Here is a 27,984-nt window from a genome sequence, read left to right as displayed (position 1 = left end):
ACACACACACACACACACACACACACACACACACACACACACACACAATTTTGTTTTAAACTCTGTATAAAAACAAATTTGTATGTATAATAAATCAAAGAGAATATCCAGTAGTTTGATGTTGTAAGAGAATAAAAGAGTAGATGAGGCCTGTTTTCATCCCTGAAGGCCTCATTCATTAAAAACATGCAGATTTTGTGCTTATGACCAAATCATGAAAAACTGATCTAGATGGTAAAACAAGCAGATGACAATGAATGGTTTCATTTTTATTAGAAATATCAAAAATAAAGATTTTTTCCTATTTTATTCATTAATTTAAGTGGACCTCTTAAACTTAAACCACCACCTGTTTAAGGCCAATGATCATACTAGGAATACCCACCTGCCCCGTGTTTAATATGAGCATTTATCTACCACTGTAAAAGTCTATATATGACAGAATATAAATAAAACTACAAGAGGTCCACTTTTAAAATCGTTTTAATGAATGAGGCCCCTGGGAACAAGACTTTTTATTTCTTCTGACCACCTACTGCTCACTAGAAAATCTATAATGCTAAAATAAAATCCTACCCAAGGGAAGGGAAACTGCTCTGTATGCCCTGGGATCTTGATTTGATACATTTCTTCTTGTTTTTTGTGTGCGTAACAAAGTTCTGAAGACCGACGTCTACTCTTCTCTTCTCTTAAACAGAGTCAGCACAAACCTGGAGATCAGTGCTGACTCATCCAGGGCAAGTGCACGCGTGTGTTTACAGTGCAGTTTGTTATCCAAGTAAAACTATTAGAATTTCTACATGTTTTCATGGCCAGACCTCCAGACAGATGGGATACAGCGGAGAAAGTAAAAGAAGGTCTGTAAAACATTTTGGCATAATTTCATTCTGTTTGTATTTCCAAGGAGTAATAAGACGTAGTGTAGGATGTCTCGACTTACAGACAGATATATACAGTAAATAGGACACACAGACGAGAAATACATACAGACGGAGCTCGTCTCATAGAAAAAACAAACATGGAACAGCATGAGCTACGTTTTATCGCTCTACCAGCCGTCAGCCTAACAGCCTTCCCGTTGACCGTGATGCGCGTCCCGTCTCTCTCTCGCGGCGACGCTGCCCGGGGCTCCGCAGCACAAAACGCCACCCTGCTCTCAGGCAGTTCTCCGAAACAGCCGCCAGGGGGCGTCGGTGACTCTGTGCGTTCTCACAGAGACACAGAAGAGAGAGAGAGAGAGATAGAGGGGGAGAGCGAGAGAGGTGTCTCCTGCTCCAAATCAAATCCGTCCCGTCCGTCCTATGAGTGAGCCCGGGTCAATCCTTCGATTTCCATCCAAACACGACTGCTCTGTTGACAGTGTTGGAGGCGAAGAGGAGGAGGGGGGCGTTCGCAACCAGTTTATGGCCCCGCCTCCCAGCCAGAGTTCATACTGTGAGCTTCAATCCCAGCTCCCGTCCAAGCTCATTTTTTCTTACTGGACTTTTCTGATCGTTTTGCGTCCGACTTCCCAGCCCGTTCTGACCTCTCCGACCGTTCGCCCCTCTCCCTCTCCTTCTCTTTATCCCTCTCCTTCTCCTTCTCTCTGTCCCGTTCCTTCTCCTTCTCTTTCTCAGCACGCTCGATTCGGTCACCCCGGTCCGAACGCTCGCCGCCGCGCTCTGACCTGTTGTCCACCTTGCTCCCGTCGCGGCGCGTGCCCTCGTCGGTGGATGAGGTAGTTGGTTGGGGCTGACCCCATTTGGCAATCTCCTCGTGCTCTGAAATACTGGCGGTGATATTAGTCACCCACGTTTTGAGGTCGTCCTGCGATGGGAGAGAGGGGTGCACAGATGTCAGCTGGCCGGTTCAGTTGTTAACATGAATGTTTTTAAGGTTTTCGATGACGTGCAGATGCACAGTTACAGCTGCTTTCACTATTCTGAGGCGTGCAGGAAACAGAAAAAATGTCTCACCTCATCTTTTGCATGAAACAAAAACTCGCTGCCGTCCTTCGTTCTGCAAAGAGAGAAGAAGAGTTAAACTCAGCCTTAGAGCAGTGGTCCCCAAACTGTGGGGTGGGCCCCATCTGTGAGCCACAGAACGACAGTGTGGAAAAGAGGAAAAGCGCGAGTCATTTGCTACTGCTCTGACTTTTACTTAACTAAAATTCAACTTAGATCAATTTGGAAATCCCCGTGTCTGTGTCGCTTAGATTACTTTAAGTTCTTCTTTAAGATTTGGAAAGATGTTTCACCCTCACTGTATCATGTGTTCTATTTTTAGATTTCTATTTTAGTAAAATATCTTTCTGTAATTATTATGAGGTGTCAGACACTTTAAGGCATTTGCCTTTTTAATTTCAGAGATGAAGTAAACAGCCTTCTGATCTCAGTCACCTTCAACCAGCTGCTTCTGAAACACGACTCTCAGCTGTGGTTTAACTACTTCTAACGTCTAGTTATCGTCTGTAAACAGGTTCCATCGAAGGAGCTCATCACATCGTGAATCCTTAGCTGACCAATCAGCATGCATCAGCAGGATGCTAACGATTCATGGCCAAAAAAATGGAAGAAAGCGTTGTTTCATTTCAGTTTGGAAAGATTATAAGTGTCATATTTTTAAAAACTAAAAGAAAATGTGACCTTTTTTGTCTAGAAGCAGGTTTTTAGCTATTGGAATACCAGAATTATGTACAATGGGTTTACTAGATCAAATCTGGGTTTGTCGTTATGACCAAATAAATTACTCACACTATTTATTTTTACAATGTGCCCAGGCCCTAAAGAGTGAAAACACACTAACTTGAAGCATGAAAGTGCCTGTCTGCAGTACATGTGAGTGCGAAAACAGCCGATTACTTGAGCGTGAAGACGTTCTTCTTCTTCTTGTAGCCATTGGTGACGTCGCAGTGGCAGTGGGAGAGGTTGAGCAGCGGCTCGTTGTTGTAGGGCGTCGTGGTGTTCTTGGCGTCCTTGTAGAAACCCAGCTCCCCTTTATTCAGCACGCAGTACAGGTTGACCCATGATCTGCTGTGGTGGGGGGAGGCGGGAGAGGAAGGGAGGGGAAGAAGAGGAGGGAAAGGTGGGAGGAAAAGAGGAGCATGGGGAAGGAGGTTGGGTGGAGGGGTGGGGGAGGACAGGAGGAGTCAGGAAGAGCTGCAGAATCACAGTCGCTACACTAACACCTCACTCACCTGACCAGAGCAGACAGGTAGGTAGGCGGGATGAAGCAGCCCCAAGAAGGGAAGAGGAAACACACTGCTGAACAAACGCAGACGGACGGACAGACAGACGGAGGAGGTGGGGGGATGGAGGTATGGGGAGGAAGGCTACGTACAGCTTGTGTGCACCTGTGTGCGAGGCTTACATGTGACTTACCTTGTAGGAGACAAGAGGAGCAGCCAGCAGCACCGAGGAAGAGAGGAGAAAAGAGACAGAGGAGTTTGGTTAAAATGCCATTTTGGCAACAGCGCGGCTTAAAATCCAGACATGCTCGTTTTCCCTCTGTGAGCGTGTTTACATGCACACAGCATTCCAGTTAATAGCTGACATCGGCAGTACTGTGCACAAGTTTCAGGAACTTGTTTATATTTTTATCTTCAGTCGCCCAGACACACAGTCAGAGTCCTTAAGGGCAACTTTCAGCCACAAGAAGAACAAAGAGTTCTGCAGCAGATGGTGTGGAAGCCAGTGTGAGATTACATAAAGAGACAGCCAGGCTCCACAGATGATCTGTGGCAAATCTCCACAGACCTTAAAAAGAAGTTTAATTTTTGTTTATTTCACTTTGTATTATTTTATTTTAAACATTCTCCTTTTACTTTTAGCAACTAAAACATTTGCACAGTACTGCCAGTATTATTCAGAGCAAGTTTCCGTGTGCAGCTTAATATCCTGATTTCAAACGCAACAGTAGAGTTTTTTTGGGTTGTATGGAAGCCCCAAACGCAATTTCATTGTTCTTGACAATGACAATAAATAAATAAATACTAATACTAAATACTAGATAAACGGGTAAAAAAAACCAAAAACAAAACAATGGTGCAAGTGATAAGTGATGTCTGAACTGCTCACAACACCTATTAAAAGTTCATTCTTGAAATGTTTTTCTATTGTTGGCTCTGTGTGATGGCGGGGAGTGCAGATATCCCCGACGTGGTCATCTCCAACCACATCCAGAGCTTTGCTTTGCAAGGCAGAAGAAAAATGGCTTAAAGGAGCGGTAAACTAAAGAGTTAAAAAGGAAGAGCCAAAACTGTTGGGAAGAGTTGGAAATGAGCGCAACAGGTTCCCTTTAAAAACACGTGAGCTAAAAAATTGTTTCTTTTAATATCTCTGTTCCTTGGTGTGGGTTTTTTAATGTATTTTCCTAGTTTACAGTAGCAGATATTACTTTTCTCTTCCTGTACATTATGAACAGGACACCTCGGGAAGAAGTTTAAACTTTTTCAGAGGAAATTTGACATGTGAATGCGCTCACAGCTGTAACCTCAATTTAATGCGAAGCATAGATGTGGAAGTTTGTCGTCCACTTTCATACACCTTTCACAGGCACCATACCCTAACAAGGTACCAGAATATTAATGTGCACATCAACTTACTTAGTGTCTCATCGCGTAGAGATGTCACAGAGACAGGTTGAATCTCAGTCCTTCCCTAAATGCATCCTCGCTTTCTTTCTCGGCATCAACCGCTAACAACGAGGAGCACTTTGGAGATTCACACTTGTCCGGATTTAAGCCATTCGACATTGTGCTTTACCTTGCCATGTACATAACAGGGCATGTACATACGACACACTCATCCATTGCCTTGAGTAGGTGCGTGAGCGGGACTCATCCACAGCTGGGAGGGGATGAGCTTTTAGCTGTGCAAGGTCAGCCCAGCCCTCAGGGGGCAGTGCAGAGAGAGACTTTCTTGCTGGTGTCTCTCTGGAAGAAGCAGGGTGGTCATCAGTGGAGGGCAGGCTGTGTGCATAAGTGTGTGTGTTTGACCAGCAGCTCCATCCCACAGCATTCCTCAGCCAGTCAGTCAGTCTCCTGTGTTTTATTCTGTGGGCTCGCGTTAGATCAGGAGGCATCGTAAGCGTCATGCATGAAGTTTTCACATGCGGTGGGAATCCTGCAGGCCTCTGATCTAATAAAGTGCTCTAATTACATCCTAATAATCAGCACTGACAGACATAATATATTCAGAGGCTGACATAAGATTTACATTAGTGAATCCTTTTCCTGCTTCATGTACTCATCACTGATTTTCTTACTCTTCAGTACAAATTAACAACTGGAGGACTGGGCGATATCTCAGTATCTGCTATGAACGAAGATCTTTATAGCAGAAATGTGCAGTAAGCCTTCAGGTCCTTCACTACATGTGCAGACTTATCAGTATAAAATGCATTTACAAACCATGTCGGACATGGTCATCAGCAAAATGTAAAAGAGCCAAAGTTAGTTTGTATGGTATATTCAGCGTTGGGGAGTAACGGAATACATGTACCTGCGTTACGTATTAAAATACAAAATATGAGTAACTGTAATCCGTTACAGTTACCATTTAAAAAGGTGGTATTCAGAATACAGTTACTTTGTTGAAATAAAGAAATTACACAGCGGTCTTCTCCTGTTTCATATGTTCGGCTATGCCCTCTCTATTTCTGGTCATTCCACGCTGGCGGAAACCCAAACAAAACACGCATTAAGAGGCTCTAATGTCTGTGTCTCAATCCCGCGGCCCATGTCAGCTCTACTTGAGGCCCGCATAATGACATGAAGAAATATTTTTAAAAATTATTGTTCAAAAATTATTTAATATAAAGGCAATAGGCAGAGTGTTCGGAGCCGCAAACCTGTTTTATATACACGCGGAATAGTTTTAATACGAGATCGCTGCTAAAAGTGCAGCCTTACCTAACGTCCACCTACTGTTACTCATTTATATTAAGATTGAAACATCTAGTTAGTATTGGTATGGAGAGTAACCTGCAGTAATAGTAATAAATCACACAGCAATAGTACATTCATGTAGTTGTAAAAAGCATGATAATATATTAAGTATTCAGAATATGTTACTCTCATTGAGTAACGTAACGGAATACGTTACAAAATACATTTTGGGGCATGTATTCTGTAACCTGTAGTGGAATACATTTTAAAAGTAACCTTCCCAACACTGGGTATATTTAATACATTTTCACCACTATACTATATTTCCAACCCCAGGGAGAATAGCTGCTGTGTTGCTGCAGCTGATGGGGATCTTAATCTATTACACTAAGCTATACCTGCCTTCAGACAGATGTTTCCAGCAAGGAACTACTACTCTTTATCCAGCTGCAATGACCAAAACAGTTATTTACCTTGCAAAACATCTACTGCTACCTAAATGAATTTGTTAGTGTAGCTGTGTGATTATTCTAAAGCTGTAGCTCAGTTTGGCCTTAAACTCAAAAAGGTAAAAACCCTGTTTTTGAGGTTCTGAAAAGAACATTTTATTGCATGAACTAAGAAGCTTTGATTTTTCTCACATTTTTAACCTTTAGTTAAATAACTATTTAGTTTTTATTTTATTATTCATTGTTTGGCAACGCTAACATGACTTCTCCTCGCGGCAGGAAAACCTTAGGAGCAAGCAGAGGTTGCATGCGCGTGCTGACAGGTTAAAAACTCGACATATCGCCCAGCCCTAAACAGCTGTAATCCTCCCACTGCCAGGCACAGGCAACACCACAAACTGTGACTACCTCCTTCTTTCCACCACATACAAACACAAGACAGTCTAGAACTTTTTTATGTCAGAGAAAAAGGTAAAAATTCAAACTTCATCTCAATAAAAATATAAAAAGGTAAGATTTCCTGAGAAACGCCAAAGCTCTTCTGAGTATTTTCATGTTGAACACACGATGGAATCAACCCGTGAGCCTGTGTGTGTCATGCATCTGTTCAACATGTCCGTGTGTTAGCCTGTTAGCTCAACATGCTAAAGTCATGCCTCTGTCACTCCTGTTGAATTATTAAATGGAGGAAGCAGCAGTGTCATGAGAAAGTGGTACTTAGAGGGCTGGAAATGCTTTGTTCAAACTAATATTTAAGAATAAGTCGATGAAACAATCATTTTTTCTGCACCTCAATAACCCCTGTGGAACATAAATAGCTTTGAATTGATTAACTGGAATCCCTAAAGTTTGATACTCATGACATCACTGTCCATCCTCCTTCTCTATAACTCCTATCAGGTATCAGGTATCAGGTATCATTATGACCCTGAACACCCACCTATTGGTGCTCTTCTTCAGGCTCTCAATGTCCAGCTTGCGGAAAAGGAAGCCCTCGTGGTGTGCCGTATGTGTGGGCGGTTGGGGGACGATCGGGCTGCTCTGGGCTGGTGCAGATCTGGACCGCCGCGTCGTTTCCCCGGGCTCTTTGGGTCGTGGCCGGCGTCGTGGTTTGGGTCTGTCCCGAGCTCGAGGGCGGTCGGGACGGGAAGACTTTTCTGGTATCCCATTAGGCAGTCGGGGCACCTCACCGCGGGCCTAAGGGTCGGGAGAGGAGATGAATTTGATTTATGGCTCAAAAGTGAAAAACTTTATTACTTATCCCAGTTTTCTCTTTTTAGGAAGTTTGGTCAAAACTTAGAATTAACCCCTAAACGCCCCCAAATATCCCACTCTTTATTTATAAAGACTAAACCCAGACCTGCGCTGCTTCTCTTTCTTGTAGCTGCTCTACGATCTCTGCCATGGTGGACCTCTTGTCTCTGTGGAAAAATACCTACTGTTCACATCACAATTGATTCAACTCCAAAACTGACTACAATAACATTCACTTCTTTTCTGCATAAATATCCACATCCAGATTAAAATGCACTGCAGTACTCTCAGTCTCACCCTCCTGCTGAGCGTCTGTCTGATTGCTCCTTCCCTGTGTCGTGCTCACTGGATTCCTGTCTCTCCAGCCGGTGCCTGTCCCTCTCTCTCCGCCGGCCCTCGTGGCCCCCGTGACCTTCTTGTTCGCTGGAAGTTTGCCTCTCCAACGTCCGTCTCTCCCGCCTCTCAGCCTGTTCCCTCCACACCTCTTGAGGCAGCTCATCCCTGCGCGCCTGGATTAGCTGCTCGCTGGACAGCTGCCGTTCTATCCTGTGGTGATAAGTGTGTGTCTGGCCTTGAGGCTCAGCGTGGCCCAAAGGGTCAGTCCTGGATCCTCGAGGCCCTCTGGTGGGCTCGCTGTGCAGACGCTCCCGGCTCGGCTCCTGAAGCACCACCTCGGCCATCACTGCTACCTCTGCTCTCTCCGTCCCCATCATCATATCTCTCTCCCTCCCCCGCTCTCTTGCCTTCTCCAGCCGGCTGGCCACAATCAGAGGCGTCACAGCATCATCTAAGTGTTTGATTTTGGGTTGCCGGAGATACGGGGAGGATTTTGCCTCAATTTCCCTCGCCGCTTGTGCCGGATGCAGGTGACTCATCACCTTTGCTGTCTGTTCCCTCGCTGTGCTGGCACTTTCTCGTGCCTGGTTGGCTGACACTAGCATCGCTGCTGTGGCTATAGATGCAATCGAGGATGCAGCCGGGCGGCCTAGACCTGCAGCCACACCCACTACGCCTCCATCCCGGACATCCAGAGTGTTTCGGTAGCTGGAGCCGTTCATCACAGGGGTGTAGTTGGCGACTGTAGATCCCAGGCGCCGAGCTGCAGATGACGGAGAAGGTGTTGGGGTGGCCGGCGAGGGAGATGGAGGAGAGCTGGCTTCGTTCTGTTCATATATAGTCTGCCTCATGACGGGGGAGACTGGGAGGCGGGGGAGAGTGGGTGGACTATGTGAGGCATCTTGGGGATCCAGGAAGACTTTACGACCCAGGAGGGGAGTTGGGGGCAGTTTACTTTGCTCTGCTTTTAGCTTTTCTACCTGCAGAAAGAAAACAGAACCAGAGATGAAACCACCAAGTCTTCATCAACAATTTGAGCATGTTTGGAACGTGCTACTGAGTTTGTCTAAACTGAGGACATATTTGCACAGTGAGGATGATGATAATACCGTGGTGAGCCGCCGCAGTGAGCTGAATCGCTCTTCCCAGGTGGCAGCTGCTTTGCGGAAGGCTTCATGTCGACGAATCAGCTGTTCCACCTCGTCTACGCTCCCTCCAAGCTCGTTGCTGTTGATAAACGGCTCCTGAGCAGTCAGCCATGCCTCTGCCACCACCGCCTCCTGGGCAAACTGGTGAACCTCCAACACTGCAAACAGGACAAATAAGAACATTTAAAAAAAAGAGAGAAAGCATCTTAATTTACTTCTAAATGCCAGATTCCTGCACATCCCTGTCTTTTTTACTTTTTAAGCCATTGCATCCACTCACATTGCTGCAGGACTTCCCAGTGCTTGTCCCACTTCTCAGACAGCTCACGCTCCTTAGCGATCACTTTGTCCAGCTTCTCTTTGATCTGAGAATAAAGATATCACAATTACATCATGGGTCTGTTTAGCTCTATGGATGCTCAGAAAAAATTGAAACATTATAGGGAATCGATTCCTTCTCACACATAAAATATAAAACCTTATGTTTCTTAACATGCATCTCTAAAGTTTTCTGTCATGCATATACTGTCACATGGGTGCAGTGAGATCAGTGTAATCATTAAGAGGAAAAAGCTCAGGCTTCATTTTGTTTTCCACACTTAGTTTCATTGTATAGCAGGCACATCCTTGCTGGTCAAACCTTCTGTTTGCAAGAGGCAGCCAATTAGAACAATTTTTCCTTAAAGGGGGAGGAGCTATAACAGAGATACAGGATGAATTGAGAAGCTGCACCAAGCCCCAGCACGAAAAACAAGGGTGATTTTAGTGAATCATGTAAAGCCCCTCTAGTAGAGCCTAAAACTAGCAATATGACTCTGCAGAGGAGGCTAATCGACTCGTGAGCCCACTCAACCAGAGTCTTCAAAGTTATAAACAAACTGAGGTTTAGATATCCGTGTTTAAATTGGACTTAAAGTGACAGTCTTTATCATGTTTACTCATCTCACCTCTTCAGCTGCAGGGTTTCTAGCCGCCAGCAGGGTTTTTCCCATCTCAATACACTCCAGGATGCTCTGACTGCGAGCCTCTACTTCACTCTTAAGACTCTGGTGATAGTTCATCAGCACCTCTACTGAGGACACGTCCCTGCAGGAACCACACAGAACCTGAACTCACTGAAGACTTTCACTATGCCCACGAATGCTGACCATCACATGTTATTATAATGAACCATAAAAAGCAAAATGATATTTCATATGTACATTTTTTTAAAAGAAAATAAATGAGTTTGATCTTAAACAGTGCATGTGGTGAACAGATATTGAGGCTGCTATGCAGGGTGCCACATGCATATGTAGAAGGTATTGTAGATACCTGGGCTTCTCTCCTGTCCCTATCTGACAGATGATCGAGTCCATCCACATGATCTGATCTCGGACCATGCCGAAGAACCTCAGCTTGTCAGTCTCTGTGGTGATCTGCACCCGACACTCTTCGCAGGATGTTAGCAGCTCTTTCCAGCACTGCATCACTTCGTGCTCACGGCACGCGATGGCTTCGGCCTTCTCGCCAGCGTACACCGTCCTCAGCTGGGCTGCGCTCTCTTGCAGCTGACGCACCTGGCAGAGCGTGAAGGCAAGCTTTAGTAAACAGCTCAACTGAACAGGGACGAAACAGAATTGAAAAAAGGAAAGAGAGAGTTTGTTTTCCGAGTGACGCACGAAACACAGCTGCCAAGACATCTGTGTTTCGTCAGGGCCAAGTGGTGCAGGCTCTGTCACCTGAGTAGGCACAGAACATCTGTGCTTTTGCATCTTTCTTGAGTAGCACTGTTCCTGCTGCCCAGGTGCACGACAGAGACTAGATCAAGCAAAATTAAATGCAGAGTAAAAAGATGGTGTTGCCATGAAAATGGCAGACTCACAAAGAACCAAAAACTTTACTATCCAATGAAATAGATTTTATGTGAATTTGATTTAATTTAAACAAATTCACATAATTTAGTTCAGTTCAGTGTTTTTTATTGGTTATAAAAATGCATTAAAGTCTATCATTTCTGGATTCAGTTTCTGATATACTGATATTCTTTACTTTTTAAATCCACATGGGGGGGCACTGCACCAATTAGGATTACTCAGTTAGCCAGGTAACTTCTAAAATAGCATGCAAAAAATGATTTACACTTTTGTAATCAATATTAACAGTCAATGCTAATGATTAATTAATTTTTTTTTCAAATTCCAGATGTTATTCCTTTCACATTTAAACTGTTTGCAGTCAGTAGCACAACTGGCTGTTAGCTACTGTCACGGGCTGCCGGCATGTGGAGAGAGTAGAGGACCCAATTGCAGACAGAGGCGAGGAGACAAAACTGGACATAACGAAAAGCAAGCCTTTATTTAGGGCTGAAAACTCACGAAAATACAACAAGGCTAAAGTGAGGAAAAACCTGAACATAACCTGGGAAACTATGACTCTCACTGTGACTTTATACTATGACGAGACAAGATAACAACTATGACTTGACTGGGAAACTGTGACAACGGGTAGGGAAGGTAACACAGACGACGCGACAATGAACAAAGGGAGACAGAGGACTTTAATACACACATGAGGTGATGAGGGGAAGAGGAGACACACGAGGACACAGTTGACTAGAATGAGACATAATGACAAAGGGGAGAGTAAAACTAAACGTAAAGAACCAAGAACACAAGACTGTTTCAAAATAAAACAGGAAACGTGGACATGACATGAGCAACATGAAAACACACAGACAGAAAATACATGACACAGAAAACTGGGACAGACTCAGACTAAGGCGACGTAAAAGGACCTAATCTATACTGCAACTCAAGACAATAACAAAGCAAAGACTTAACATAATTTCAGAATTTCATGAACAGAGCACAATGTAAACATAAGAAAACAATACAAAATTAGGACAAAACGCTGGTTCAGAGACCCAGCCCCTGACAGCTACTCGCCATATTGCATCTGTTATGGATTTACAAATAAAAAAATCACTAAATAAGTTTCTATAAAGATTCATGCAGACCAAATATGGATAACATCAATCTTCTTCCTTTAATTCTCCTTTAATTTTTCCTTAAATGAAGATTAGAGGAGGGTCTGTTGATCGATGTGCAGCTGTACCTGTGTGACAAGCAGCTGAATGTCCTGCTCGAAGGTGTGCAGGAGTCTCTGCAGGGTGCTGGTGTTGGAAGTGCTGCCCTGCCGAGCCCGAACCTCTGGCAACCTTCGATGTTTGTCATCAATCTGGGCTAAAACCTGAAAAAAGGCAGTGGAGAAATTTTGCCTGTTTGTAGGGAAAAATAGGATAAATATAGAGAATAAATGTGGTGCAGCTTTGGGGAAAGTGTAACCACAGACTTTATGTACCTACCATGACACCACCAACTTGTTTTAGATTCATCAGAGTCAGAAATCACAACATTTGGATGAGAGCGTGGCATGCTGACAAATGCTAAAATTCTGCACACATAACACCTTTTGCAAGGCTGAAACAGTGATTATGTTGCTTAAATAAAAAGGGCAGAAATGCTCTATCGGCACCTGATTTACATTTTTCCTATTTTCTTTCTTTTTCAAGCTGTTCTCATCACGAAGGCCAATGTACACTGTGGTGACCCGACATAAAAGAAGATAAAAGTGTGAAATTAAATTAAATGTATCTGCTCTTTATCATATCCGGCATTATATGTGTGTGTGTCCTTTGGTTTAATTTGTGGCCCGTCTTGGCTTTGCTCCTCTTACCTCTCTGCAGTCGAAGAAGAATTTGTGCAGCTGGTGTGAAGCAGCGAGCATCTGACCGCGGGTCTCCATGAGCTCCAGCAGGTCGGCCCAGGCTTCGTTCACTCCGTCCTTCCATTCGGCGATGGTGGCTGCTTCTGAGTGGCCGTAGTCGATGAGCTCATCCACCATCTGATTGACGGCTGTCACTCGCTCCTGGCCCACGCTGCCCGTTTCTGACGCAAACTCTGTAAACTTCTCCTGTAGGACCTGGAAGTGTGGCATGTTTTATTTACTGCAGCAAATCGATCTGCTAATTTTAATGTATTCATTCATTCATTCATTCATTCAAGTCAAATAAAGAACATAATTAGACATTACAATCAAATGAAACCCCTTTTGAGATTTTACTTGTAATATTTAAATTTCAGGTAATAAAATCTGTTACCTGAATCTATTATTCATGTGCAGAGGCCATCTGTCGACACACTTACTGTGACATGCTCATAGTCTTGACCCAGTTCAGGCGAGCTGGCGACCACCTCCCTCTGCGCGATCCACTGCTCCAACTCATCCACCTCCCTGTTGAGCTGGTACAGCCAGTACTGCTGCTCCAGGCGGCTCTTCCTCTCCTCCACCAGGTCCTTCAGAGACACGTACAGACGGTCTATCTGTGACTGACGCTTGCTGATCTGTTCGCTGTGGAAGAGAGGAGGAAGAGTGTAAGGTAAGGCACAAAAAAAAAAAAAGCTAGGAGGAGTGTAGAAGTAACTGCTCCCCCCTCCCCCAGCTCGAGAGACAGACATCGCTTCTACTTTCAGGATTAGGATTTAAACTTTCCTTTCGGATTATTTATGGATCAGGATCTCGCCATCAGTTAGTGCTTCCCCACTCTCCTCTTTTTCTTTCCCCACGTGGTTTTATTCCATTACTGCAAGTCATTAACATCTACTTTTTGCTGATTGTGTTCTCTCTTTTCTCTGCTTTCCTCTCACACCTCCACACGGTGGCAGCAGACGACTGCCCCGAGCCTCCTCCTTCCTGTTATAACAGAAATCTTTCTCCCCTTCATCAGAGACGATCGTTTTAAGGTTGGTTTTCTTTCTCAAGTTTCTTTACCTCATAACACAAAGCTCTTGTTGTGAAATACTGCTATAAAAATACAACTGAAGTGAATGATGAAAAACCTTTTATAATCCAGAGATTCGGTGCTTTTCTGTATTTAAGATGTTGTGACAGAAATTTCTGTCAGATTTTGTGCATGTGTTTAACTGCTCACCAGTCTGGATGTCCCATCTCCAGCAGCTGCCGGCACTGCTGTGAAAGCAGGCCGATGGTCTCAGCGTAGTCTTCGATGGTCTGTTCTAGGACCAAATGCTTCTTCAGCAGCTGCAGCGTGCTCTGCTCATCCTGGCAGGAGGAGGAAGAACACACGAGAAATGACACTTTAATTGCAGTATACACACACAGAATAAAACTGCATGTAAAAAATCCTGCTCACATTAGAGTCCAACAAACACAGTATCACATATTCAGATGACAATCGCATATTCTGCAGAGAACTGTGTGTGTAAGACGGCTCCTGTGATTTTAAAGAGTTTTGTTTGTTTTTTTACTTCAATGATAAATATTTCAGACAAATAATTTTACCTTTCCCTTCTCCTCATTCATCATGTGCAACTCCTGCTCACTCAGCCAGGCCTCGACCTCGGCTGTATCGAAGTAGTACTGCTGGGCCTGGTACATGGCATCCAGGACCAGCTGCCTCCTCTCAGTCTCGGCCCAAAGCAGAGCCCACAGCTGGGACAGCTGGTCGTGACCTGCCCTGATGCAGTCTGCCTCAGGGCTGCGTATGGAGCCAATGATCCCCGCCCTCTCCAGGACATCATCAATTCTGCTCCTGTGGCTCTGCAGCTCCCTCTGAAGATTCTACAGCACAGGCAGAAAGAGCTATTTAGATGTTGAGAGTGTAAACGGATGGATCAGAACTCAGAGGCTTTATCTTTATCACAAGTCATCAGTTATTTAGTGACTTGAGCTCTGAGTTTAAAGCTTTAGGGTGCAGGGGGTCTATCGTGAAGAGGTTAAGGTTTCAGGCTAAGGCTGCAGTTTAATTAGCAGCTATTCCGGTTTTCTTACCTGGTTCTTCTTCATTAGCTGCTGCACAGCCTGCAGAGTAGAGCCGTGCTCCTGAGACATGGCCATCGGGAGGCGTTCCTGGACCCACAACTTCAACCGCAATGGTATGAGGAAAAGAAATGAATATTTTTACATGTATGAATATGTGAACATGCATGTCCACTCCTCATGTACAGATTAAAGAGAAGCCTGGTATATTTCACCTCAATTACAAATAGATAAAAAAGTAACAATAACAAAATTAGAACATGCAATAACACGACTCCTGTGCTTTGTGTAGTGAGTGTGAATCTGGCTGTGTTGTCAGCTCACAATCTCATCCTCCAGGTCTCGCCCAACTTGATGAACTTCCTTGGACGCCAGCAGGATGCGTCGCCTCTCCTTCAGCGGCTCGATCAAACGCACCATCCTGGCCTCCACGGTGGCCTGTCGCTCTGCAACCGTCTCCTTGACCTGCGTCTGCTGCGGGATGGAGGATGCCTGCACCTGAAGCTGCCCTACCTCCTTATACCATTCCTCCATCTGGGTCTCCAGGGTCTGAGGAGGAGGAAGAGGAGAGGGTGAGTGTAGTTACCGGGTAGAAGAATGTAACTGAGGCAGGAGAGAGGAGACAAGAGAAACTGGATGGAAGAAACATGTCATCATGTGAGAGAAGATAAAAATGACATGAGTGAGATGAAGAGTGTGGCAGGAAACAAAGTTTACATGATTTTAGTTTTTTTTCCACTTAAATATAGTTGTTTTATTCCCTGCAATACTGATTTTATTAAACTTTTTAACTTACCACGTCAAAGTCTATAAAACATCTTTTTAAAAACTGTAATAAATTCAGTAGATTTATATGTATTAAGCAACAGATGGATAAGATGAGACTGAGGATAACCCAAAACAGCACAAGAACAGGTGGTTAACAGACATGAAGTGTAGTGAAGGTTACTGTACCCCTTGCCAGGATGGATGCTGGGTAGTGGAGTTATGATGATGTGGTAAAGCAGTGCTAATGGCGGCCTGTTAAAGGAAGCTGTAAGCGGCATGCTGTGGGAGAGGAGAGCGAGAGATGTCTGGTGAAATGATGAAGCAATGAATGGATGAATCTGTGCGTCAGCCCGGGTCGAACCTGCTGTATAAACGAGTTCCCGCTTTGCCCAAACCACCACGGCTGGAGGGCAAATTGCGAGTTACATCCCAAGATCACACGTTGACTGGCAGATGTAATGCAAGTGTGCCCAAATTTGGATTCTTTTATTGAGGTGACAGACCAAAAAAAGAAAGAAATGCATATTCATCAAACTAGTAGTTCTTAAACCCAGCTGTTTAAGAAGCTCAGGCTCCAGACTTTTCTAAACGCTCAGTTTTCTTTCACTCTTGGTTTTGTATGAGGGAATATCTCTAATATGGTTAACAGGTTGCTGACCCCATTTGCAGTTCCTATCCTAAAGGGAGGGGAAAGGAGCTACAACAGTTTTTCTTCAGTGAGTAGATGAACAGAGGCGCTTCACCCAGGCCCAGTGTAAGATAAAGGAGGACACATGCAAAGCTTTAACCTTGATCTGAATAACGTTCAGCAATTTGTTCTCTATGCAAACTGTCATGCATGCAACAGGCATTTTTTTTTACTAGATCTATCGACGAGTCCACAAATGCGAATAAAAAAATGAGTCCAGTGCTGTAACAGAGACCCGTAAACTGTCTGACTTGCACAAATCTATTTATTTGCGATGTTCCAAATATCACCTGGGTCCTGGTTCATTGACCAAGCGTTTTGGTTTCTTGGGTTTTGTTTATTATTAATGATCCTCGTGGCGATGCTTAGGTTGTTTATTTTTTGCGTACAGGTTTGCCTTGTGTTCCACTGGTCAGGTCGTCTCTATTGGTTATCATGCCTGTGCTCGACCTGTTTTATTTTGGTAGTCTCACGTCTCTTGTTCCCAGTATTAAGCTCCAATAAATACTGATTATGATGGTGTGTCTCCACTCCACACAGGTGTCTCCACTCTGGCCAAATCGCCCTTCAGTGTATTGTATTCTATGTATTGTATTATGTACTGTGTACTGTTTGAGTCTCCTCTTGTGCTTTGTCGAGTGGTCCCTCATTGCTGTACCCTTGTTCCATGTTCCTGAACTTCTAATATTCCTGAAATTCTAATGTTTTCTGGACATTTAAAGCCTGCTCTTTATTTTGGATTCTTCTGGACTTTAGCTTTTGCATCAACAGCATTAAAAGCTGATGCTTTGAGGCTAGTTTCTCTGTCCTGCAACTCACTTCTCAAACAGCAACACATGACCAGAGTAATTTCACTTTCTTCATGGTAAACCGTGTGTGGACGTCTGCTGCAACACTGGATCTGTTTGCCTTTCTGACTTGCCTTATGAAAAAGATGTGCTACACCGTTCTTCAAATATTTAAAAATACCTGGAGTAAACAGCTACAGTGATACTAGTACTAATAAACGTAACAGGGATCAACTGAACATTGAAACTTACTAAAGTTAGAGTATATTGTGCTTACAAATAAATAAGCACTAGCTGCATCCACTCACAGATGCCATGTTTATGAATAAGCACAGATTACTATTTTTACTCAATAAAATCTCACTCTGATAGAATTATACATGAACCAGATGTCTAGTGTTTAAAATGAAGATAAATGAAGATTAATTATTACCTTAATGCTAGTGTGTGCCATAAGTAAATTATAACAAAATAACCAAATACGCGACAAACACAGATTGAGTCCAATAAGTCACAAACAATCAGCCTTTAACCAGGCAGAACAACCAGCATGATACTGGCAACTATATGTGTATATATTAAAAACTTGTCACCGTCTGTATTTGTAAAATGATCTTGATGATGATGAGACTTGTGTTAAAGCTCACCTGGTTTGCACGAACACTGACGGCTTACGTTGTGTCCAAAAACCATCAGCGCAAATTAAAGATTAATGCTGGCGCGAACTTATGAGAAGCTGACTTTGCTAAAATGAGATGGAAAGCAAACAGAAAGCTGTGCAGGCGCAGCGAGAAATGTTGCTGTTAGTCATTTTCAAACATGAGGTTTTGTTTGAATATTAATGAGCTGAGGCCATCTCTGTGTAGCGACAATAACGTAAACAGTGATTCACTCTGAGATGGTTCAACATGCAAGGAAGCAAAGAAGCAGAATTACGTTAACAGTTTAGGGCAAAACTGGGCTAAAACTACGGAAAAACTAAGAAAAAACCCACAAACTCCCCAAAAAATCCACCCAAGAATACAGTTATATAAGGATAAACCTCAGTTAATTTGATTTTCTCTTCATTTACAGTTAAATATTTATTATTATCAGGTTAAAATTCAATAAAAGTCTAAACTCTGGAAACCAAGAACTCACTACCTGACAGATGAAACAGAAAAAGCATCTTTGCACAAAGAAATCATAACTTAAGCCACTTCAGAGGTTAGAGGAACGCATCTGTGGGTGAAATGGCTGCAGCAATGTGCCAAAAACCACTTGAATGTTACGTACATGCAGTTTTTTGAGCTGCTTGTTGACGGTGGTGAGGTCCTGTCCCTGGTCGACGTAGGCCAGTTGACCCTCGAGCTGGCCCAGTCTCTGGTCGAGGCTTTCGTAACTCTGCACCAGCAGGTCGGCCTTGTTGGCTTCAAAAAGCTGGCGGGCTTTTGCCTGAGTGGTGCTCTCCAGATCCTGCCAGCACTCCCTGATCTCCTCCAGCTTCTTCCGCACCACCGGGCTGAGCTCCGGCTTCTCCTGGATCAGTTGCTGGCCCTCCTGGATGGACAGGAAATGAGGGGGAACACAGAGGGAGACGGGGGAGAAAATTAAGACCTTTTATGTCTTAATGCGAAAGGATTATTCATTAACATACCGAAAATGTATAATTAGCCCAGAGTACACGTAGATCAGAGGCAAATGTGCAAATAGAACATTTACTATTGAAAACAAAAGGCAATTAAGCTACAAAATGACACTTCATAATCACAAAGGCATTAAAAACACACAACCTATTATGATAATAAGGCCATTATGTAGTTTAATTAACACATCAATCAGTGAATCGACATCTCTAATTAGCACCTGGGGAGTACCAACATAAACGTAAAATCTCTGAGAATATATCGTTTTCATGCAGATCACTTTGTCTGCACCGCTATGCAAATTTTATTTAAGCAAAAATCTAAAATGTTTATGGAGATTGCACTCATAAATCTAAATCTAAAAGTTAATGTCAAGCGGACATTAAAATAGCTTTATGAAAGTGGGGTAGTTTCTCTATTTGTAATAAAAATAATTATTGATCTCTAATCCACTTTTCACAATAAAAGCGTGGTTGAAAATCTGTGCAGTGTAGGATATCAATGACGTTGTACATAAATAAACGAAACTATGAACCTAAAGCATTGAAAATGAAAAACTCATTAGTATACCAATTTAGTATTCAACCACCAGAAAATTAAATAGTAACAATTTTAAATATTTTTAATAGAAATATCACACTCTTTAGCGTCTTAACTCTTAATTTCATACATTTCTAGCTGTTTCTGGGTTTTATAAGTCATTTTTGGAAGCTTTGGACAGACATTTAGAGACTGCACAATAAATTGAGAAAATACTAGTAAACAACAAAAAAATAATCAGAATCATTACATGGAGATGTGACGTAATAATGTGTAAAAAATAATATATAAAATACAAAACATATAAAAAATGAAGCAGGTATTAATTTATAAATGTGCTTCATCGCATTTACAAGTCTTCCTGTGTTTGAATATTGATTCTGTGGAAATGTTGTGTGTGTGTGTGTGTGTGTGTGTGTGTGTGTGTGTGTGTGTGTGTGTGTGTGTGTGTGTGTGTAAAACCTCCTCCTATTAAAATACCTCATAAATTACCCCACACGTCCCTTCCCCCATCTCTCTCGCCTTTTCATATTTCTGCCCCTTTTGTACCTCATCCCATTCAGAACCATTACACACACACACACACACACACACACACACACACACACACACACACACACACACACTCTGTATGAATATCAATTAGATGGGGGAGGGATTTCACTGAGGAGGCGAAATGAAAAAAGTCTGGGAGCAGGTGAACATGAGGTGCTGGTTTGTGTGTTTATTAGAAAGAAAGGGACCTAAAAACATCCCCCAATATGAACAAAGAACAAAGGATTTCCTATTAACAAACATAGAAAAGCATTAAAAATCTAAGGAATTAACTGTGACCCAAACTTCCAAAGTCCATTTTAGGAACACAGACTTTAAATTATTTGATGTACACTGGAATTAAAATTCCAGCTTAACTTTGAAAAACAACAAACTGGCACTCGTAGCTTGCCAACTTGTCTTTATCAAAAAAATAAAATAAATAATACTTGGTAATGTGTGGATTACTGTGGATGACCGTGCTTTTCTTTGCATCTCAGTTCCTTGGTCAAAAGTTACGGACTGAAGCCTGCTACAAAAACTCCTCTGACCGCTACGGATAATCTCCCTCTTTATAACAACGTAATAACAAATATACAGGGGGTGAATACTTTTATAACTTATTCATTTGTATCCTTTTAGTTACATTAAAGATTACGCTTTATCTGACTAAAACTATGGCTTGCTGTGTGACACAGACCATCCACAAAGCTCTTGCTTTAGTCACTAATTAGCTGATATGTGCATATGTGTGTTGGATGCAGCTTGCTAACATTAGCAGATAACTTTGATGAACAATATATGGTAAATCCTGCATAAAAAATTAACATGCAGTGGCTAAATTGCTAATGTTGAAGCTTCGAAATGCACAGTCCAAAACCAAAAGTTGACATCAAAACGCGTCTATTCTCAGATTATATCTAAAGTCCTTTCAGGTTCCTCCGAGGACCACAAACATGGGTGAAAACCGCACCTGTTGGAGGGCAAAATATGAGACAACCATAGCCTGTAAGGTTCATGTCCAGTTTGAATTTAAAGAATAAGTAAAAAGGGTTAATCGTAAAGATGTGAAAATGTGCAAAACTTTATTTTAGATTTGATTTTACTGTGCAACAGAAACTGAAAGGACGGACATTTTTAAAAAATATTTTTTTGAGTTGTCTGACCTATTTTTCTGAAGAAAAGGCTCAATTTTCCACCATTTGGTTCTTGGTGGGTGGTACTTTTCAGACTGCCTCGAATTTTCACCAGGATGCTAAAGTATCCTTGAGCAGTGACTCATCATCCACAGAGGACAACATCCTGTCTCACTCACTCGAGTTATCATAAAATCTGCAGACATACAGACATGCATCATGACTGGAAACTGGAGCCCAGTGATGAGATAAGACAGCTTCCGGTCCAGACACCGAGATAAGCAGGGCAGTTACGGGAACCTCTAGGCAACACCGAGGTGTAAATGTGAGTGAGAGTAGGTCATAAAAACATCACTCACTGAAGGTCAGCCCAAACCAACAATCTACCAAAAAATACATTTGATATTTGGTTTGATATTTGAAAGTAAAATGTATTGATAAGCCTGGATTTATGAAACAATAATCAGATTTATCTCAATGCTCTACTATTTACCGTTTGTTTGTGCAGCTGTCCATTAAAATATAAAAGTATATTTTAGATCATGCTTAGGAATAACTGCCCAAAGAAGTGCCCGGCGTTTCCCGATGGTTGCTGAGTGGCCAGACTTCCTTCTAGAACTAAGGAGGATGGAAGACAGTATACTGTAGTGCATATGGTACTCTATATCTGCCATATACACACCATATCTGCAACTGCTAACTTAATTGCCACTATCTGGGTACAAATGGAGAGGTGAGAAGAAAAAGAAGCAAATATCTTCACACAATCCTGCACTGTTTTTACATCAACACACACAAACAAAAAGAAGGAGAAGTGGAATTATAAGCAGACAGACCACTTTCCGATCCTTTCCACTGCTAGTGCGTTACGTCAGCGTTCATTCTTGTGTGGTGTCCCTCCGGCTGCTGGTGCGTGCCATCCTCTGCGGTGAGTGGGAGGGTTTGTGTGGGCTCGAGCAGCTTCACCCACTAGCTCAGAGCTGCTACTCCACACTACTCATACTGTGTAAACTGAGTCTGCAGTTCAGAGAGGAGCACAGTATTCCACAGCGCATACAGACAGCATCTGCAGACATCCCACGGCAAGCGGGGAAATCTGTGTGAGCCCCACCCCGTACACTGAACTTGGAGTACCTTTACAAGAGGGGTCAACTCACTGTAGAAATACTCAGCCTGTGAAATCAGTTGAATAATGTCTTGTCATTAGATCAGATTACAGATGCCAACAGGAAATAAAGCATTAACCTTTTTTGGAGATTGAGACTTCACGTTAGGATACTGTTGCACTGATGCTAGCTATTACTTCTCCCTTTAAGTGAACACCCTTGCTATCAAAAATAAGAATTTATTAAGTAAATAAAATTATAAAATAGTTGTTTTTTAGGAAATATTCCATTACTGAAGGCCGATTAAAACCCCTCAGTCACAGTTAGAGTTAAATCATCTGTTACGCAGCAGCTGCCTTCAGTCTGAGTCAGAACTGTCAGGATATTTTTATTCTGAAAGGACTAAAGTCAGAAATATGTTGCTTATCGTTTTCTTCTTCTTCAGTATTTGCAGTAGTGATTATGGTGTGTCAATGTTTAGCATAGAGAGTGCAATCTCCATAAACATTATTAACAAATATAACATGCCAGCAGGGAGCGTGACAATGAATTATTTAACGTGGAACATTATTATTGTGCCGTGGGGCTTCAGACTCAAATACACAGTGGTACTGCTCCATGTGGGAGGGCCAGTTCACCAGTGACCAAAGCTGCCCATGTGCTGGAAGCTGCCACACAATGTTCATACGTAACTCCCCTCCACAGCCCACAGTGTGTCTTTTTCACACTGAAAACAAAAAGTGGAGATAATTAGGCACTAATATAAAATACAATGACACTATCGGTTGGTTTTCCTCCTGTACTGTTCAGTTCTTTCAGGTCACCACCCACCTCTGCTCTATCTGTTACAAAAAGGCTGAAAAAGGTGTTTAAATGGACATATTTCACTTCTCTTTCATGTCTACTCATCCATAATCTTAACTGCTTTCAAAGCTTAGGGTTGCAGGGCAGCTGGAGACCAACCCAGCTTACATCGTATATAGTATATAGCATTACAAATGTTGAAACTATTATTATACATACGTTTCAGATAATGAGGGTAGTGTATATACAAGTAATCCAGTCAAAGCCAAAAGCTCACTCTTCAGACTGCTCTAAAGAATTGTTTACTGCTTTTAAAAAGACAGGGGCTCCATGAGATCCACGTATATGGTAAAAATAATTATTTCAAACTAGAGATGGACCGATCCGATATTACGTATCGGTATCGGTCCGATACTGACCTAAATTACTGGATTGGATATCGGAGAAAAATAAAAAATGTAATCCGATCCATTAAATATCAAAAAAGCACCTCACAAAACTTGCGACATGGCATAACTCGGCTCATAACCGTAGCACGTTGGAGCAGTGTGCATCAGGTGATAGAGCGGCTGTGGCGTGCGAGACCTGTCGGTGGTCTGGTTCAGCATTTGAAGCCTCGCTACCAATCCGGCATTTCATCTCCGAGAAAGTGATCCCAGAGAGAAGTGAAGCAAGTGTGTAAGTTCATCTCTGAATGTTTGTAAAGCATTCCATCGTTTAGCTTAACAACCGATATATGGAGCGACTGCCTCTCCCTCTCCCGCTGCTACTTCAATCATGAAACTGATTAATGATCAGCTGATCGGCTTTTCTGTCGCGAGTCCGTCTCTCTTGTTTGTTTATTGCTCACTTTGCGCCAGAAAGAGGAAACCAGCGGCTGCACAATAGCAGCACGTTTAAGCTTGATAAGCTGTTGTTAGAATTTATTTAATATTACTTTCTACACCAGGATCTTTTTCTACGCAGCTGACGGCTGTAACTGTGCAGGGGCGGATCTAGCAAAGTTTAGCCAGGGGGGCCGAAAGGGCAGGAACAGGGAAAAGGGGGCACAAAGACATACTTTTCTTTCTTATTCTCATTTAAAATGTCTAGCTTTTAATAAATAATTATCTGAATCTTACACCCAAAGTTTTAATCTGATGTAAAATGTATAGAAGTCCATTACTGTATATAGTGACTATTAAGTCTAATATACCCTAGTAAGCTATAGTACTTTTTTCATCTGTGCAGTCTGCAATTCTGTAGAAGAAAGATGTTGAATCTATTTAATTATTCTTGAAAAATAATTGATTTCTGTGCATTTTTTTTCACACTGCATCAAATTAAAGTTGATTATGTCGATTAAGCATCATGAGGTGGGGGGTGGTTCCCTATTTTTTATTTTTTTGCTGGGAGTTTTAGAAGCCTATTAGTTAGGTTGCTTACTCTTTAAAATACCAGAATAGGGAGGATGGAGCAGGTTTAAGTTTATTAGATTGATCAGTGTTGCTGAACTATGAAATATTTTGGGTGCAGTGTATTTTTTGCATACAGGTATAACAGAATAGCTTTAGTGTTTTGTTTTTTTTAACTTGAGTTTGAACTTATACAAAATGCAGCAAGATGTTAAAAAAACAGTTTGAATTCATATTGGTATTGGCCGATTTCAAATTTATGATATCGGTGTCGGTCATAAAAAAGTGGTATCGTGCCATCTCTATTTTAAACTACAAGTCACTTTAAAAAGGAAAAATATCGCTTTAAATCTCTTTTTTAACCTCCTAGGACCTGGATGTCCACATGTGGACATCACATTTTGGGCTGTCTAGACCAAAATACTAAATTCTGCTCTACAGGGGCCTATGTCCACTTACAAGGACATTATACTGTCACTATTGTATTGAAATGTTCTCATATGTGGATCTCATTTTTCTCAGAAACAAAAATCAGGTAAAAAAAAAAATTTAAAAAAAATCACATAATTCTTTGTTTTTACATTTATCAAAATGCCATGAAAGAGTTCGGGTCTTAGGAGGTTAAGGTACTGATGGTGAAAAGCACGATGTTGGTGTGATTAAAGATTATTTAAATACTAAGACCAGAAGGATGTGAGAGAATATGTAAAGTGAAGAAAAACAGAAAGTACAGTCGTGCAGGACAGACAGGGAGAGTCTGATGGAGCACTGATGCTAACAGCAACAGATCGTCCTCATTCTGCTGTCTGGTGTGCGCTTCACAGCAGACATCTGCTCCCGAGCCTCCCCTCTGCCGCTCTGTTGGTCAGTGGGTCTGTCACGCTCAGGCCACTGAAGCTACCGTGTCAATATTTACATGTAAAAAAAAAAATCTGCTCGTCCAGCCAAATAGAACTGCTTGCTTCAATCCAGGTTGAAGTTTTCAGATTAATACGCAAACAAACTGTGGCTTTTTTTTTTTTGCATTAAAATAATGTCAACTCTTGGTCAACTCTGACATAAGGTAAGAAACCAAACACAGGGTCCAATGAATTCTAAAGACTGAAAACATATTTATAATATTTGCTGTGTCCACAGTCTTCAAGGAGATACAACTACAAATCAACATTACTTCTTCAAAAGAAATATTCAATGGCAGCGGTGATGGAAAGAATGTGATGGCTGGTATATATAATATGAAACTGAGGCACTGGTCATGTGATTTTTTGACACCTTGCACTTAAATGGAGACCTGCGTGACCGTCGCAGGGTTTCTGTAGGGTTGCACACTATGCAGAGGGTATATTTTCCTCCAAACTGTAATTGCAGACTCATTTATTCATATCAACACATGATTCCACTACTCATGCTGTTGCTCATAAGAAAAGCTGATGATAAAGGCAGCCTGCTCTGGGGTACTACTACTCACACATGCACAAATGTCCACATACCATCCAGAAAATGCACAAATACAGAGAAAGAGGACGGCTGTTCTTCCATCTACCTTAAAAATGCCCCCATTTGTTCCTCTGTGCTGCTGTAAAAGCGTCACTTTGACTGTAGGAAAAGAATGACTTCATCCATCTGCTGAGTGCCCTGTTGGCTCGAGAGCATTAGAAAGCCAAAAGTGCTCCAGGACTGGGCAGGCACTTAAATTGTATGAACCTAATAAGATGTTACTCAGACTTTACTTGGGTTAGCTACCTGTGTTTCTTACATCCTGTATTTTGCTAGTTAGCATTTTAGGTTTATCTTTGCAAACATCCACTTCATAAACAGGAGACGAGAGGAATTAGTAGGAGGCTGTTTTGCCTGATGAAAGTCTAACACAGAAACATTAAAAATAAATGCATTTTTTCCCATTTCAGTTACACAGCATGCAGGACTCTGTTTGCTATGTTTGTTCTCACTTAAAAATTAGCTAGCTTCAATCCTTCCTGTCTGCTGTTTTGGAGGTCTTGGAAGTCATTCAGCTACCTCTCCACAAGGTCTTTTTTCTTGTGGTCAGGTGGACTCCAGCTCCACCATGGAGGTCTACAGCAGCTGACAGGAGCCCTTATTCTGCTTTAGAGATGTGATGTGAGCTGGAGGGCTGCTCCAACCACAGAAAATAGGTTCATGTGCTGCTGCGGAGGCTGCAGAGCAGAACGACGACTGTCTCTTGTTACTTATTGCTTATAGTATAAACATGAAGTATGAGTAAGTCATTCAAGAAAACACCTTTGGCATGCACACAAAGATTCAGAGCCACAATAGAAGGATTTTAATCAGAAAATGTAAATAATTCTGATGCATTACTGTTTTCAGACATTTCATATTTGAAAACTTAATTGGACAATTTTGCTGATTTAGGTTTACACCATCTGCTAGTTGACACAGAGCTGTCTTTGAAGGCTAGGAATATCAGGGTTGCAGTGCAGATAGTGCAGACAGACAGACCCTATGGCTTAGGAGCTCTGTAATGAGCACATAGAAAGACACCTACAACAGGTTCCCTGCAGAAATAAATAAAAAGAAGCTCCACATAGTGATTGTAGGGTCAACATCATCTATCCAGCTGGGCTCTATAATATGAAAACACCTATCTTATACCATCTTTCAGGTCTAGCACCTTCCTCAGCATTATTCTCTGTGTTCAGTTCAGTTCTGCGTGCTTTAATGGGTGCAGCATTGTCTGAACGGTGCATTTAAATATAACTGGAATTGATTGGGTGGAATAAAAATATATACTGTCAGATCTCATCTTAGCTTAACATCTTGCTCTGAGTGCGAGGGCCTCATTGATGTTTTGCTGCACTTACCCACACACAAACCTGCCCATACTCCCTCATTCACGCACACATTCTCTTATATACTGCAGCACCACAGGTCAGAGCTTAATGCAAACTGTATACTGTATGCAACTCTATATAGTATACAGTTTGCACTCGCATACAGTTATAAGGAAAGTAAAAAGGTGCATCAATGGCCAGACAAAGTCGTATTTTTTGCACAGCTGGTAATTTGTTTATAAAACTTTTATAAAGCTGTACCGATTGCCACCGAAGCCACACAGATTGTTTTATTCTATGCATTTCAAGCATTCAAACCTAACAGGCAATTTTTAATCAATAACATGACTATCGTTACTTCCCCACACCTCCTGGACATCCTGGGGAGCATAACATAGTATGTCTTTGGACAGTTTGCACAGGAAGGTTCAAACCTAAAAACCTCTTGATATAACTGTCCGGGTTATATAACTGTGTCGCAGGCAAGACTCGGACCCAAATACAGGACATTAAGGACTTTTACCTTTAATGCTGAACTCTTCCCAGACATACAAAATCACCAATGGTAGCTGAGTGGGAGAATTCAATCCAAGAACTAGGAAACTCCAGTGAAACATGGAAGGAGGTATTATGTCTAATTGTTGAATGTTGTCATTGTGTTTCTTAAATTTGTAAGGTCTAAGTTCAATCTATAGGATCAAGACATTCCTTTGTCTCTGACCACCTCTCCAGCCACTCTGTGCTGGGGGAGGTTTTATTGCAGATACTAGAAGATCTAGAAGATCTGTTTCTTGTGATGTTGCTTCCTGCTTTTATGATCCTTTTCGTGAGCAGGAAGTCATGCATACAGAGACACATGCATACAGTGAGACACACACACGCACACACACACACACACACACACACACACACACACAC

At 42.2% G+C, this 27,984-nt stretch overlaps 1 protein-coding gene across 5 annotated transcripts in view; it reads right to left on the bottom strand.

Annotated features, from left to right (window-relative positions):
* Positions 1–6: 6 nt before the first annotated feature.
* LOC102300219 (spectrin beta chain, non-erythrocytic 4) overlaps positions 7–27,984 on the bottom strand; it is a 101,744-nt gene continuing 73,766 nt past the window's right edge. For 3 of the 5 annotated variants that reach the window (XM_005932608.3, XM_014336902.2, XM_014336904.2), the window contains 18 exons: positions 18,393–18,656; positions 15,198–15,422; positions 14,886–14,975; positions 14,397–14,675; positions 14,026–14,156; positions 13,241–13,445; positions 12,771–13,016; positions 12,150–12,284; positions 10,368–10,612; positions 10,001–10,139; positions 9,334–9,418; positions 9,015–9,211; positions 7,867–8,885; positions 7,676–7,736; positions 7,256–7,512; positions 2,841–3,011; positions 1,956–1,998; positions 7–1,806 (listed from right to left, as the gene is read on the bottom strand). In XM_005932608.3, coding sequence (XP_005932670.1) covers positions 1,465–1,806; positions 1,956–1,998; positions 2,841–3,011; positions 7,256–7,512; positions 7,676–7,736; positions 7,867–8,885; positions 9,015–9,211; positions 9,334–9,418; positions 10,001–10,139; positions 10,368–10,612; positions 12,150–12,284; positions 12,771–13,016; positions 13,241–13,445; positions 14,026–14,156; positions 14,397–14,675; positions 14,886–14,975; positions 15,198–15,422; positions 18,393–18,656 — 4,134 coding nt within the window. In that variant the 3' untranslated portion in view covers positions 7–1,464. Of the gene's footprint in view, positions 1,807–1,955; positions 1,999–2,840; positions 3,012–3,045; positions 3,360–7,255; positions 7,513–7,675; positions 7,737–7,866; positions 8,886–9,014; positions 9,212–9,333; positions 9,419–10,000; positions 10,140–10,367; positions 10,613–12,149; positions 12,285–12,770; positions 13,017–13,240; positions 13,446–14,025; positions 14,157–14,396; positions 14,676–14,885; positions 14,976–15,197; positions 15,423–18,392; positions 18,657–27,984 lie in introns of those variants that run through there. The other 2 variants (XM_042224856.1, XM_042224857.1) reach the window with 2 other exon arrangements.

Source organism: Haplochromis burtoni, unplaced genomic scaffold (genome assembly GCF_018398535.1).
Source record: "Haplochromis burtoni strain Fernald_Lab_line unplaced genomic scaffold, NCSU_Asbu1 Contig_153, whole genome shotgun sequence".
NCBI classification, from domain to species: domain Eukaryota; kingdom Metazoa; phylum Chordata; class Actinopteri; order Cichliformes; family Cichlidae; genus Haplochromis; species Haplochromis burtoni.
The sequence above is the reverse complement of the archived record's forward strand: the minus strand, read 5'-3'. Positions and strand labels throughout refer to the sequence as shown.